The sequence below is a fragment of the Taudactylus pleione genome, unplaced genomic scaffold (genome assembly GCF_031769625.1).
Source record: "Taudactylus pleione unplaced genomic scaffold, aTauple2 ptg000464l, whole genome shotgun sequence".
In the NCBI taxonomy this organism is placed as follows: domain Eukaryota; kingdom Metazoa; phylum Chordata; class Amphibia; order Anura; family Myobatrachidae; genus Taudactylus; species Taudactylus pleione.
Window position 1 is genome coordinate 3,511,398 of NW_028284866.1, and position 14,361 is coordinate 3,525,758.

At 41.7% G+C, this 14,361-nt stretch overlaps 1 protein-coding gene across 2 annotated transcripts in view; it reads right to left on the reverse strand.

Moving 5' to 3' along the window:
* Window positions 1–9,756: 9,756 nt before the first annotated feature.
* The window catches only part of SLK (STE20 like kinase), a 75,635-nt gene continuing 71,030 nt past the window's right edge, over window positions 9,757–14,361 (reverse strand). For both annotated transcript variants that reach the window (XM_088448734.1, XM_088448733.1), the window contains one exon: window positions 9,757–13,414. In XM_088448734.1, coding sequence (XP_088304860.1) covers window positions 13,268–13,414 — 147 coding nt within the window. In that variant the 3' untranslated portion in view covers window positions 9,757–13,267. The remainder of the gene's footprint in view (window positions 13,415–14,361) is intronic.

Here is a 14,361-nt window from a genome sequence, read left to right on the forward strand (position 1 = left end):
CAGGAAGTACGGGTCACACAAGCCCGGGCCCACAACAGCATAATCTGAGCAGATGAGAGCCTGGAGCGAGCACAGCATGGCGACCAGTTTAAGTCCAAATCACACACCCCCGGGCCCACAACAGCAGCAGCACCACGCAATTCCCAGCACTGAGAAGATGGTTGAACAGACCTAAGGTAGGAAAGCTCAGTACCAGTGGCGTAACTAGGGTATTTGGAACCCAGGGCAAATTTGAAAAGGGAGCCCCCCCCACCCACCCAAACAACCCGAGCTGTGCAATAAAAATGGGCGTGGTCACTTAAAAATGGGGCGTGTCAACATGACACACCCCTTTATTTTCACGCTGAACATTCCTATCCATAAGCACCTTAACCCCAGTAGTACCCCTTATACAGTACCCCCAGTATGCAGTTGTGGTCCCTCTTATGCAGGCCCATAGTAGTGCCCCTTATACAGTATCCCCAGTAGTGGTCCCCCTTATACAGCCCCCAATTAGTTCCCCTTACTCAGTACCCTCAGTAGTGGCCCCCCCAAATGCAGTGCCCCCAGTAGCAGTCCCCACAATGCAGTGCGCCCAGTAGCGGTATCCCCTTATGCAGTGCCCTTTATATGGTGCCCCCAGTAGTAGCCCCCCCCTATGCAGTGCCCTTTATATAGTGCCCCCAGCAGTAGTCCCCCCCCATGCAGTTTTCCCAGTAGTGGTCCCCTTATGCAGGCACCCTGTAGTGATCCCCCCTATCCAGTGCCCCCTGTAGTGGCCCTTCCTATTATTGCCCCCAATAGTGGTCCCCCGAATGCAGTGCCTCTTGTAGTAGGCCCCTTTTATAATGTCCCCAGTAGAGTAGGTCCTCCCAATGGCGCCCCCAGTAGTAGCCACCCCTCCCCCAGTAGAGGTCCCCCAGTAGTGGCCACCCCCTCCCCCGTTGTGCAGATAGGTTTAAAAAAATATATATATATATATATATATAAATAAAAATATACTTACCTGAATCTCTGCTCCTGGTCCTGCTCGCGACGCTGCTCCCGCCCGGGCTGGCGCGCTCAGCATTATGGGACAGACGTCATGACGTCAGCCCATTACCCACTGCAGGAGCCGGACGGAAGCCCGGCTCTTGCAGTGGGTGCTGCAGCAGTCAATGAGAGTCTATCTGACTCTCATTGGCTGCTGTTTAACACGCATCGCCGCCAGCGCTGGCGGCGATGCGTGTGTTATGCACGGCCTGAGCCCACCTCCTGGCGCTATTGGGCAAGCGCTCAGGGGGAGGGAACGGGCTCAGGCGTGCAGCACAGGACCGGCGCTGGAAGCCTAGTGCCGGTCCTGTGTAAATGTGTAGCGCTGACCGCATTCATTGCGGTCGGCGCTACACTGGCTAACTAGGGCGGGCGGGTCGGTACCGTGGCCGGCGGCGCCCCCCCGTCCAACTGCGCCCAGGGCACGCACCCCGATCGCCCCGCCCTAGTTACGCCACTGCTCAGTACACCTGGCTGCACAGTACTCCTCTCTCTAATTCCCCTTAAACTTTATTTTTTAAATCTTTTTATTGAACAGCAAAAAGCAATTATACATTGCACAATCCAAGAATGGAGTATAATAGTTATCAAATATACAACTGATCTGTTTCCTGAAACAAATAATATACAAAATTACTGTTATTGTTTTTTCTAATTATTTGAAGCTAGAGCAAACATTTGTTGAAATTATTTCAGAGTACAGAAAAGAGTACCCGAAGATAATTTAGCATACTAGATAAACAGAAAATGCATATACTACAGAAAAATCAGTATAACACCGTAAAAGAGTCTAGTATAACATATAATCAGTGTCATCTAGACTGCATAACTTATATAATTAGTATAATCAATAGTTAATACTTTAACTTACTAACATCAACATATCAGTATATCAATATAGTCTGTGTTGTCATATAAATATATAAAGAAAAAGGGGACGAGAATAAAATAGAGTAAAATAAAGGGAGTGAAATCGAAATCAAAAGGGGAGAAATATGTTGTCAGGAGGGATTTCATGAAGAGAAGCACATGTATAATGATGACAGGAGTTGTTTTAAGTAATGTGTCTTAGTATAAACCATTCCGTATGTTCAAAAACTTTCCATATATTGTTCTGGGTTTGGGCTGGTAAATATTGTATATAAGGTTCCCATTTTTTGGAGAAAATTTGCACTCCTTTTTCGACATTAAGAATAGCAATGCGTCTCTCACCGTAAATAACCTCCAGCAATGCAGTTTTCCATTCATTTAATGTGGGTGCTGATCTTACGATCCAATATTTAAGAATGAGTTTTTTGGCCACTGTAACCATGACCCTCAGAGAAGGTTTTCATAAATCTAAAGAGGATTCTGTCTCCCATAGTGAGAATTCCGCAAAAATAAGAGCTGCCGCGTTTTTGGACAGTGTAAGGTGTAGTGTGGTGTTTAGATAATATAACATTTTATTCCAGAATCTGTGGATTTTTCTGCAGTACCAGAGGTTATGTGAAAGGGAGGCATCAGAACAGTTACATTTTACACACTTTCCTTCCTCCGATGGTACAAAATGTCTCCTTTGAGCAGGGGATATGTATGTGCGATTTAGAATTCTGAGATGAATTTCTTGTAGTCGTGCCGTTTTAAGGCAAGGTAAGACACAATCAAGTTCATAATAATTGATTCAAAATGACATAGCTCGGGTATTTGTGTATGCCATGCTTCTGCAATTGTTGACCAAGCATGTATAGATACTTCTATTAGATATTTATAGAGGTAGGTTATTCTGAACTGGGTTGAGCGACATAAAAATAAAATACGGGACATTGTATCTGTGTTATCTGAGATCCATAGGGGATTATCCAGTGATTGAATAAAATGGCGTGTTTGCAACAACATAAAAAATTATGAGCGAGGGATACCAAATTTGTCTTGTAATTGCGTAAAAGAAAGTATAGTGCCACCTGGGTCGAATACGTCCCTAATAGACATGATACCTTTTTGGCTCCACAGTTTAAAAAGGGGATTGTCAAGAGAAGGGGGAAAACGTGGATTGCCCCATAAGGGGATGTAGGGTGATGAATAGGGATTTTTCTTTAAATGTGTGTTAACCTTCAGCCAATGTGGTGTAAGTGTCCCAAAATAAGATATTGGAGCGGAACGTCATAGGAATGTTTGCTTTTGAGGAGTGCAGCAAGGCTGCTGGGGCATAGGGATAAAATAAAGCTTAATTCCCCTTTAACTTTGACTACTTTCTACCCTTGCTCCCTCCCTACCCCAACAGTGCCTGCTCCTAGCCCCTGCCTTGCACCCAGTACTGCTCCAGCTATCTTCCTTTGCCCACTACATACCCCCAAGTACTACATGCCCCTAACCCCCCCCTCCTTGCCCCCCAGTACAGTGCCAGCTGCTTTCTACCCTTGCTCCAGGGGCATATTTATATTGGGTGCAGGGTGCACCCTGAAACCATATTTTCTAATACTTTCCATTCTGCGTCAGATGTCTCAGCCCAGCACAAAACGCAGGGCAAACGGCCGCCACAGTAATTTTCCTGGTGTTTTGCACATGCAGTGAGGAAATCACAAGGAAAATGGCGACCTGCGAATGCACAGTAGACTCTGGACACAGACTAGTGCCCAGAGACCACTGCTGCTGCGGTCAGCCGGCTGCTGTGGAGGAGGGGGCACCGGACAGGGAATGCACACATGCCCTTCCTCTCTTAATATGCCCCTGCCTTGCTCCCTCCCTACCCCTAGCGCTGCATCCCCCTAGCCCCCTCCTTGCTCCCCAGCACTGTCATAACTATTTCCCTATAGATTGTAAGCTTGCGAGCAGGGCCTTCCTACCTATAGATCTGTCTGTTATTACCCAGTTTTGTTCTATTAATGTTTACAATTATAAAGCGCAACGGAAAATGCTGCGCTATATAAGAAACTATTAATAATAATAACAACTGTCTGCACCTACCCTCTACCCTCAGCTCTACCCAAATTCTCCCTGCCTATACTCCTCAGCTCTACCTCAACTGCGACCTGCCCCCAGCACTGTCCCAACCAGTGGCAGATCTACATTTTTGGTGCCCTGAAGTTTGAACGGTTATGGGGGCCCCCTTTGGAACCAGCAACAATAGGGCAACGTCCAACAAGGTCCAAAAGGCCTAGCTGCCCTTGCAAGGACCTAGAGTCCCAAATAGAGATGTAGAAACCCCCCAGAGAGTGAGAGACTGTATAGATGTAGAAACCCCCCAGAGAGTGAGAGACTGTAGATAGATAGACGTAGAAACCCCCCAGAGAGTGAGACTGTAGATAGATAGATGTAGAAACCCCCAGAGAGTGAGAGACTGTAGATAGATGTAGAATCTCCCTGTCACAACACCGCACCCCAGACTGCACTCAGATATGCCAACCTGATGCAGGTGGGCGGTTGTGATGTGGGGTTTACTCGAGCTGCCACCACGAAGAGTATTAGAATAGCGCTCTAGTGGTCACCAGACACTTAAATCCTACTTAATATTCCACAAATATTTACAAAAATGTAGCAAGCGCCTCTTCAGGCTGTGAATTCATTGGAGCACATAGAAACACTGATAAATATTTAGGATTTATTGAGAAAATATCTCCAGGGTTAAATTACAAGGAAGACCAGGTAAATAAGCAATACATACAGATATAGCACAACACTACTCCCTTGCAGAGTGAACACAGAGTAGTGTGGGCTGCTGGGCCTTATAGTTCCATGACTCGTCTCTCCCCCAGCAGCCCTCATCCTTTCCAGGCTCAAACGACTGTCCTTTGTTCTCCTAGGATCTGTGTAGATGTAAATTAGCACGGCTACAAGAACCTACGTGTCATATCTCCAAGACTTCAATAGGCATTTTATTGTAGGAAGACTGATAAGCTAAGGTGGAAAAATTATACTCTAGCAGCCGGTGTCTGAAATTGGTTTGCACAATGGCCCCCCTAGGATGAAGAGCAAACAATACTTCCATGAAGTTTTTGTCTTCAAAGATTAGATAGCAACTGGCCACTTGGTTCTGAGTAGCTGATGCAACCCAGTTTTGACATACTGTACCAATTCATAGCAAGCGGACATTCCCGAAATATATATTTTAGGGGAACTAATACACATCACTCTCATGGTCAGGTTGTTACTCATAGTAGCATGAGCACACTTTACCCAGGGCACACAGAATGCACAGTCATGACACGTGACTGAGGAATTGCTGTAACCCATGGCAATGGTCACACACCCCAGAGTGAGACTGTAGATATAGAAACCCACCAGAGTAATACACTGTATAGATGTAGAAACCCCCCAGCGAGACTGTAGATTGATCATATACAAAACCAAAACTTACTCTGTAGGATCCCATCTATTGATCCTTCTGAGTGGGATCTCTGGAATCCCTGAGTCAGGTCTCTCCCCCTTGCTATGAGCTCCAGCCTTTGAGCTGCATGCCATCCCTCAGTCAGCTCAGCTTTCAGTTTGTGGTCAGCATTGCAGGGCTGACTTCTAGCAGATGGGACAGCACAAATGGAGATGGGAGCATCTAGTGGCACCTGGCAGTACTGCATTCAGCAGTGACACTGACAGCAGCTTTCTATTCTACGCCCGGCCGGCTCATAAAGAGCCATTCTCTGGTCGGAGCTGTAGATACTGTCGGCCGGCCAGTACTGATCAGTGGGGGGTTCTAAGTACTCAGAAACCCTCTCTCCATGCACTACTGTAGAGCATATTCTAAGGTCAATTTTCAACCTTTTGGCTTATGATTCGATCACAAAAATAACCTTGTTTTAATAACACACTAAAAAAAAAAAAACTTCATTGATTTTGTTGAAAAATTCACTAATTAAAAAAGAAAATTTCTTCAGGGCCTCTCCAGGGTTAGGGGCCCTGAAGCTTAAGCTTCATTAGTTTCACAGTAGATCCACCTCTGGTCCCAACTTCTCCCTGCCTATATCCCTAGATGGGACTGCAGCCACATTTGTGACAGGAGGGCTTTCAATTCGTCTTCAAGTACTACCACCAGATCATGATCCTGGTGCATACCTTATAAGTTATAGATCAACACTGATCACCTTGGACAGGAACTAGTTGCGGGAACATTTGAGACTGTCCACATCAGGATCCCAGTCCCTATGAGTGGTTTTCCTGTCTGCATCAACTACTTTTGACCATCACTGGAGCGGAGAATTAAAACTTTTCTTTTACTCAATGGTGTCTTCTTGTTAATTATTGGAATTCTACGAACCTATATTAAGACATCGTAATAATACCGTGTTAACTAATGAATTTGTATGCAATATTTATATGATCATTACAAATTGTTTAATTTACATGTTTATATCATACTAGTGTTTCAGTTGTAAATTCCCACATGCAAAGCACATATAGAAATGCTCTCCAAACTACTGGTACACCACCGGGGAAATGTAATAGCCTGCGACTTGCAGACATCGGCAAGATTCTGACGAGCCTGCCCAATGTTTTAAAGTGGCATTAATTTAAATGGCAAAGCCAACCAGGTTCTGCCTTTTAAAATGTAAATGATTGCCACTTTAAAACATTGGGCAGACTTTCAGGGATCTCACCAGTGACTGCCGGTCGCAGGCTATTACATCTCCCCCTACTTCTCTCTTGCTTGTAAGTCATTTACTTTTTGTAGGAAGGGAACACCCACAGAATTAGAGTAGCAACTTTTGAGCACCAAGACACAAACACAGGTTAGCGCAGTTATTTCTGCTATTCACCTGTAAATAGGTAAAGATTAGACAGGTAGGGAAGTATTAGTAACAAGTAGGAGCATTTTAGGGCGTAGGAGTCTTAAGATAAGTAGGTGCCCCTCCCCCCAGCCTAACCCTGATACTTACAGTCGTGATGTCTGACTGGCGCACGGATTCTGACTGGTGTAGGGATTCCGGTGCCGGCATCCTGATCACCGGGATGCCAACTACATCTTTTTCCATCCTGCTCTCATGTCCACTATATTTATGTGAAGTTTCTTTTCTTTCTCTGACCAAGTCTCTTGTGCTACCGTCAAGAGCATATGGGCTCCCCATTCTGTAGCACTGGAGTCTTGTATCTAGTGCGGTTCACTCGCTGAGCATTAGCAATGGCTAAGAACCTCTCAATCTGCATAAACACTGGCATTTGTGTATGGAACTGAATCAGGCCCTTTATTCATACCACAGACACAGCAAAGCACTAGAGATGCTGGGCTCCAACTATATCCGCACAAACATTAGTTTTAAAAGACATAAAAGTCGCAGATGAGCACAACGGAAATTGTGGAGAGAAATTGGAGATGGGAGCTTCGAGTGGCACCTGGCAGTACTGCACTCAGCAGTGACACTGACAGCAGCTCTCTAATCTCTGTAGCACTTCGTATAGATTCAGGCTCATTCGCACACAGATGTACAAATGCCGCACATCGCATTGATCAGTGTAATCTAGCAAAGCACTTTTAAACACTTGCATTTGTTTTACTTGTGCCAATAAGACGGACATTTTGAGGGAGAAAGACCATCCGTGTCACCTGGGACCTAGAGTGCGGAGAGGGGCGGTTTGACACAACTGAAACCACAGTGTATGAGGGCACATCTGAAGCTTAGAGAAGGTTCTTGGAGATGATGCCAGGCAGAAAAGTGAACAGGAAGTGTGCTCCCATGAGCCAGAACCTTGGACATTTTCTGTGATGTACAGCTACAATAAAAGTAAGCATTCTAAAGATCTGGACATGACAGAATTCCCATCACTGATAGTTGGAATTAAAGAGGCTCCTGAGGGCTTGAACTGAAAACCTTTGTCCTTCTGAGTTAAGAGAACTGAAGCAAAGCCTAGACTTTCATGAAGTTTTGTAGATGGTCTTCCAGAGATTCCATTTCTGTATAGTCTGAGTTGAGGACTGTACAAATACATTTCCTCTTAGATAATAACATTCTATCATCTTTTATGGAACGTAGCCATATACAGTATCTGCATACAAATTCTGCCCCCTACTGGTGTTCAAGGGGACTATTCCTGACAATAGTTGATGTTGGGTTCTCTGATTTTGCCTCTTTCTTTCCTGAACTTGAAGGCACCAAAAGGATGTCAGGTGGTATAAGGAAAGTTCTGCCTGTTGCACACTCTTCCTGGTTTCTAAAGGGGAGGGGGTATAAAAATATATAAATCCCTCCATCCTTGAGGCACTCAATTAGATCTTTCTCATGAAGATTTTAATACCATGGAATCTTTCTCCAAAGAAGGCAGCTCCCTCATGTGGTAGATTAGCCATAAACTGTTTACATGCCATAAGCTGTTAGGTATAAGAATCTAATAATGCTTTACTGAATGAATTGGCATCAGATAATATTGCCATTTGTGAAATACTGATAATCTAATATATTATCTGGGCCGTGTTTATGTTTTAGCATACGGCATGGCCATTTTACAACGTTTTAATTTTTCAAGTTTTGTAATGAATAAAACTAATGTATACATGGCATTTTTGTGCAGCTACTAGTGGTGCGGCACTGTTGGAATGAGGGTAAATCCATTTGTATGACAGCCGCATCTGATCTGCTATGTGGTTATTGTCAAACGGAGTGTACTAAACAGACGGATCTGTCAGATTAGCCACAATGGGTGTACAGTATAGTCAATATTGATTGGCTGGGTGATTAAGATGAACCAGTTTTTGTAAAGAATGGCATTATAATATGAAAAATATATGTTTCAATTTAAGTGCACCCCTTGATAGGAAAATACTCTGATTAGTAATCCTGAAAGCCTAGGAATAGAGACTAGTGTGATCACAATATGTTCACACAAACATCTTAAGCCATACATTCAACCATAATGGTCACTCTTGTCAGTGAGAATACATGACCATCCAAGGTTATTGCTGTATAGATTGTGTGAATGTACCATAATGATGATTTAATATAGAACAAAGAAAAAGCCCATTTGATGCCCAGTTAAACTGCACATTCCAGAACCAGCAGTGTTAAAGGATAATTAAATCCAGAATGGAGAACTCTGGGGTGTGAGAGTTAAGGTAAACAATACTCTTGACAAGGGGTAGGCAACCTGTGGCATTCCAGCTAGAACTACATATCCCAGCATGCTCTGCCAGTGTTTTAGTATGCCCCAACATCAAATCTGCGGCAGAGAAAGCTGGGATGTGTAGTTCCACAGCATCGGAAGTGCCACAGGATGCCTTCCCCAGATCTTGACTATGACATGCCTCTGGGTAAGGTGATCTTCCAGCTCTAATGGGTGTGTAATGGTCCAGCGATTCTCCTCTTCTGACACCTAACGGGTTTAAACAAGCCACAGTTTTGTTCAATCTCTGTGAACTTTGTGTTCCTGAAAATAGGGCTAGTAAAGGAGGGGGAAATTGCAACACCACTAAGTATCTGACGACAACTCAGCCTCAGAAGGTGCACATTTAACCAAACTCTCAGTTGTAGGTGGAGTTACCCTTTAAGACAGGAATAGGGAACCTCAGGCCTGGAGGCTGCATAAGGCCTTTGGAATAATTTGGTATGGCCCTCTGAGCTTTTTTCTGCTAGCCTCATCTGGCTAGCAGGTTACCTAGAATGGCTCCCTGCAGCCAGAATCTATGCAGCAGTGCCGCCTGGAGAGCCCTTTGGACGCTTCAGACGGTCACACCGCTGCCCTTACAGCTCCCCATTGAATGTTTGTGCATTTTTAAAGAAAAAAACTTATTGACTGATGAAAAAAAACAAACACACATAAAAAGAATTATTGATTGTATAGTCACAGAGCATTTAAAGTATATATGGTTTATTTACAGTATAATTAACTTTACAGAAAGTCACAGAGTGTTTTTGTGCTTTTTGACACAATTGGAGTGTATCGGAGATCAATTACTGGCCACACAAATAAACGCCTTCCAACAGAAATACCCTTACTTCAGTTTTATGGACAACAGAAAACAGCAGATGTTTAGTAAATGGCAGTTTGCTCGAATTTCATCTGGGAAGAGTGACTGATGGGTTTTATGCCAGAAGGAGAATAATTTTGTCAAATCTATTAAAATAAAACAATCTAAGATAATAACTCAAAGATCATAAAAAAAAAAAAAAAAATGTACAAAACTAAGTATGTAGAAAATCATTTACCTAAATACCGGTTACAGAAGTAGCTTCTTCGCAAACATATTGGGGAACTTATACTACCTGGTACACAGGGAAACAGAACACACAGCAACCAATCACATGCTAGTAATCATTTTCCTTGTAGCATTTACAAAATGAGATAAAACATCTGAAATGGTTGCTGTGGGCTACAGCAGCTTTCCCCTGTGCGCTCTCTCACATAAATGTCCCCAGTGTGAGGGGTACAGGGCTGTCTGCACTGATCGTTTCAATGCAATGATATTACAACAGGGCATGTAATCAATTTGAAAGATCAGCCCTGCACAAAAAACGTTTTGTCCCCATTTTTTTGCAAATATAAATAACTTGCATGTCTTAGGAGTTTGAGCTGTAATAAAAACAAGGATTTGGCGGACATCAAGCCAAAACAATGCGGTTATTTATAGATACTACAAGTCACGTAATGGAGATTACATTGAGAACATTAAAAATAAAAGGATTTGGTAAAGGCCTAATTGTTCAATAAAAAAAGGGTGCAAAAGGACATAAACTGTGACTTTCCATGTGTTGTGGTACAAACAAGTCCAAGCATGCAGGTGCCCTGACTAGCAAGGCATGCTGGGGCATACAGTACTTCCATAATGGTTATAGAGAGACACACACATCACCTTGACCTGTTTTACATATGGGAAGCTCAACAAATATTTCTTGATGAAACAGAGTAACATTCAAGTTTCCTGATAATCTGACCACAGAGGGCGCCGTTCCAGTGGAGTCAATAGATATTAAAGTTTAGACTACCAGAGTGGCTGCTACTAAGGTCTTCTGCAAACATGAACAGAAACAATATTCTCAATGCAGACAGTCTTATACCGATATGGTTTAATTAAAATATATATATATATATATATATATATATATATATATATATATATTAAAAAAATTAAACGAGAGTGTGGAAATAAACCCTATACAAACAAAAACAAACAGTATTTCAGCCTCACAGGTAAGACAAACACAACCCTGTGAAGAATAAAGATATATACGTATGATAAAACATCTGCAAATCGATTATTCAGAGTATCACTAGTACAAAGACAGGTGAATGCATCAACAGAATGAATGGACAACTCCAAGCAACGGTGGGTCTGTCCAATACAAGGAGCTGTGTACAGTAGATCCACGCAAATTCAGCAACATAAAGAAAGTAACTGGATATACTGGACGTGGATCCGGATCAGCTCCTCATATGAAATAAAGGTTAAGATCAATGATACACTGGCAGTGCCCACAGAGAAATATGTAGCAAGACAACATGGCAGATATGTGTACATATCTCATAGACAATGAACCAAAAGAGGATAATACTGACAAAAACAATTACAACCAGCCCTTTAAATAATTCAAGCTAAAACTTAATTCTTACTATAAGATCTTTGCTACTCTATAAATCAGTCAATGCCACAGCAGGTAAAATACACAGGTGTCATATGTTACATGTTTAACAGAAAGATAAACAAGGTTATAGTGGGAGACAGAAATGTGAAACAATCTAAATATATATGTATTCAAGCCTTTGCTATAAAGCTTATTTCAAAACTCCAGCATACTCATCTGGTAAATAGAATTTTTAAACAAATATAATAAATGATTTTTATATTGTGACTTTAAGTGTACCTGCCACTTACACAAACAGCAGGCTGCCATTTTGTGGGCTGAGCCATTTTTCAGCCTATCAAACCATTAGGTGCAGAGGCATGAGCCTCAGTGAGGTCTCTAGAATTGAATAGCTGCGTTTTTATTAATATTGGAACGGTCAACAAAATGGCTGCCTTCACTTTGTGAAGGCAAGAGGTAAACTAGAATTTAAAAAAAAAAAGACAAAAAAAGGTATAAAGAGTGCTACTCTATATAGTGTGCCAACATTTTAGTGCAAAATAAAAACTTTGAGGAGAGCTCTGTAAATTAGGTTAGCAGCAGGCCATTATTTCTCATTGCATGAATAACATCCTTCCCCCCCCAAAAAAACAAAAAAAAACCCACCAGAACCGTTAAACTTAAACCTATTTCTGGCACTCTGTGATTACAATTTTCCCCCTCTGCGGCTTATGCTGGAAATAAAAAGTGTTTAAAGAGGAGTGTATATGACAATTACACTTTTAGGTTATAAATACGCTGCTATTTTTAAATTTGCTGTCACAGAAGCAACCTTCGATCAAATGAAATGCTCCCTTTGGAAGCTGAGTAAAAAATGCCTCTCCCCTTAACTGTGACCCAGTAGATTTTAATCCAAATTATAATTTTACACAGGAAAAAAGAGCCTACGGAATTTTCAAATGAAAGCATTGGTTTGGTGTGTGCATTCTTTTATAGAGTTATCGGTACAAAAACATAGGGACTGCTTTAATGACATGGCGCAACGTGCCCAAATGAAGCAACCAACCCACAGCAACCAATTAAATCCCAGCTCATTTTTCTACTAAAGTTTAGAAAATTAAAGCAAACATCTTACTGGTTACTATGAATTCACAAAGCTTTGTGCACAATGAATGGTATTTCTTAACACGACCAATACTTTGCCTTTCTTGACCATCTTACAGTATATTCTAAACAGTACGGCATCTAGGATCTACTTTTTGTGTCTGCATTGTGCTTCTATTACTGCACCTTGCAGATTAAAGTGTCAGCATTACCCAGCAAAAAATGGGCATACAGTAAACTATAATCTGAAATAAAATAAAAAAAACAGTATTGTGAATAAAAATGATTAGGAAAAGTCCATAAGCAAGCCAAATCCATATTCGATGTGGACAGATCTTAGGACTGAATTAGACAGCTAAACACTCGGTAATAACCTTCACATTAAAAAAAAAAAAGTTACTTTTTGCATATTAAATATTCTACAAAATATGGGCAATATATATATATTTTTTTAAATTTCAGTTAACACAAGCAACTGCATAGCGGCTTTCATGGGCTATGTGCCCTACCTGTACAAATGACCGTTTTGATTTAAACCAAGGTAAGCAATTTATAGATTATTTTTTAAAAAATTCAGCCTAAAAACACCTTCTTACGGAAAATAAAGAAAAACTAATCATGCGTTTCTAAAAATATTTAAAAAGTGACATGGCTGAGTTAAAAGCATAAAAAAGAATTCTCTAGAAAGGATGTGGTTAAGACCCAGTTGAATGCATGCTTGGAATAGGATAGAACTTAGATATTCGGCTTTGTGTTGTAGGATTAAGGCATTCGGACTCTCCGCTCATTTTAAAAAATATTTCTTGCTCCTGGAGTTTTCGTGCAAAATCCTCTTCAAGTGCCTGAAAATAAAGAGATATTACTCACAATTTGTTTTTATAACAAGGCAAAGCTTAGCAAGTATAATTACACAGCACAATTATATATTAAAAAAAAAAAAGTTTCCCTCCTTCCATACCAGATTAAATGTAATTGTTTGGGATGAGTCAGTTTTAATGGGACGTTTGCTAGTAATATGGATCTGGCATAATTTGGGTCACATCAGCCTGCCTCTGCCCTCTGTAATACTTGTGTGAATGCACAGGGCTCTCCTGTGCTGATCTGTCCCCTCTCCATCGAGGCATTAAGAGAAGTTGGCAGGGAGGAGAAGACCCCCCCCCAGCTCCAAATGCCCATGTCTGTTTTAGGATATGCCATTTTTGAATATTATATAAAGATATTGCAGTCCCCGATAACAACTAAATAGAACTGAATGAATACAGCCATACCAGATGTGTGGGCTTTATTCAAGATCCTATGTAGGCACAAGAGCTAAAGTAACTTCCTTTGGCAAAGCACCTCAGAGTGTAAAGAATTAGGGAAGTAAAGGGTGGTTAAAGCACAGAGGGTGGGATTTTTTTGTGGCTTTAAGGTAACATACAATCTATGTGACATTTCCGCAGAGCCCTTCTGTGATTGGGAAGCGGTCAGTGTCTGTTTCGTTCCAGTGATCTGCATTTAAATATGTTGCACTGCTGCCATAATGTTCAACTAAGCCTGACAGATCGTAGCTATACTCTGCCCAAAAGGCACCACTATAGGTACAAAATAAACACAAGATAAACCAAATGGGCTCGAAGTACTACCATAACAGAGGGGCAAATATGGAGAAAACAGTGGAAATGTGTCACTTTCTTCCCTATATGACTGTGTATAGACCCTTATGTTGTTAATATCTGTTTCTTGACAATAGTATAGATATAGCTTATTGCAGTAGTACCCTGAGGCCTCATTGCCCAGATCTCTGGAT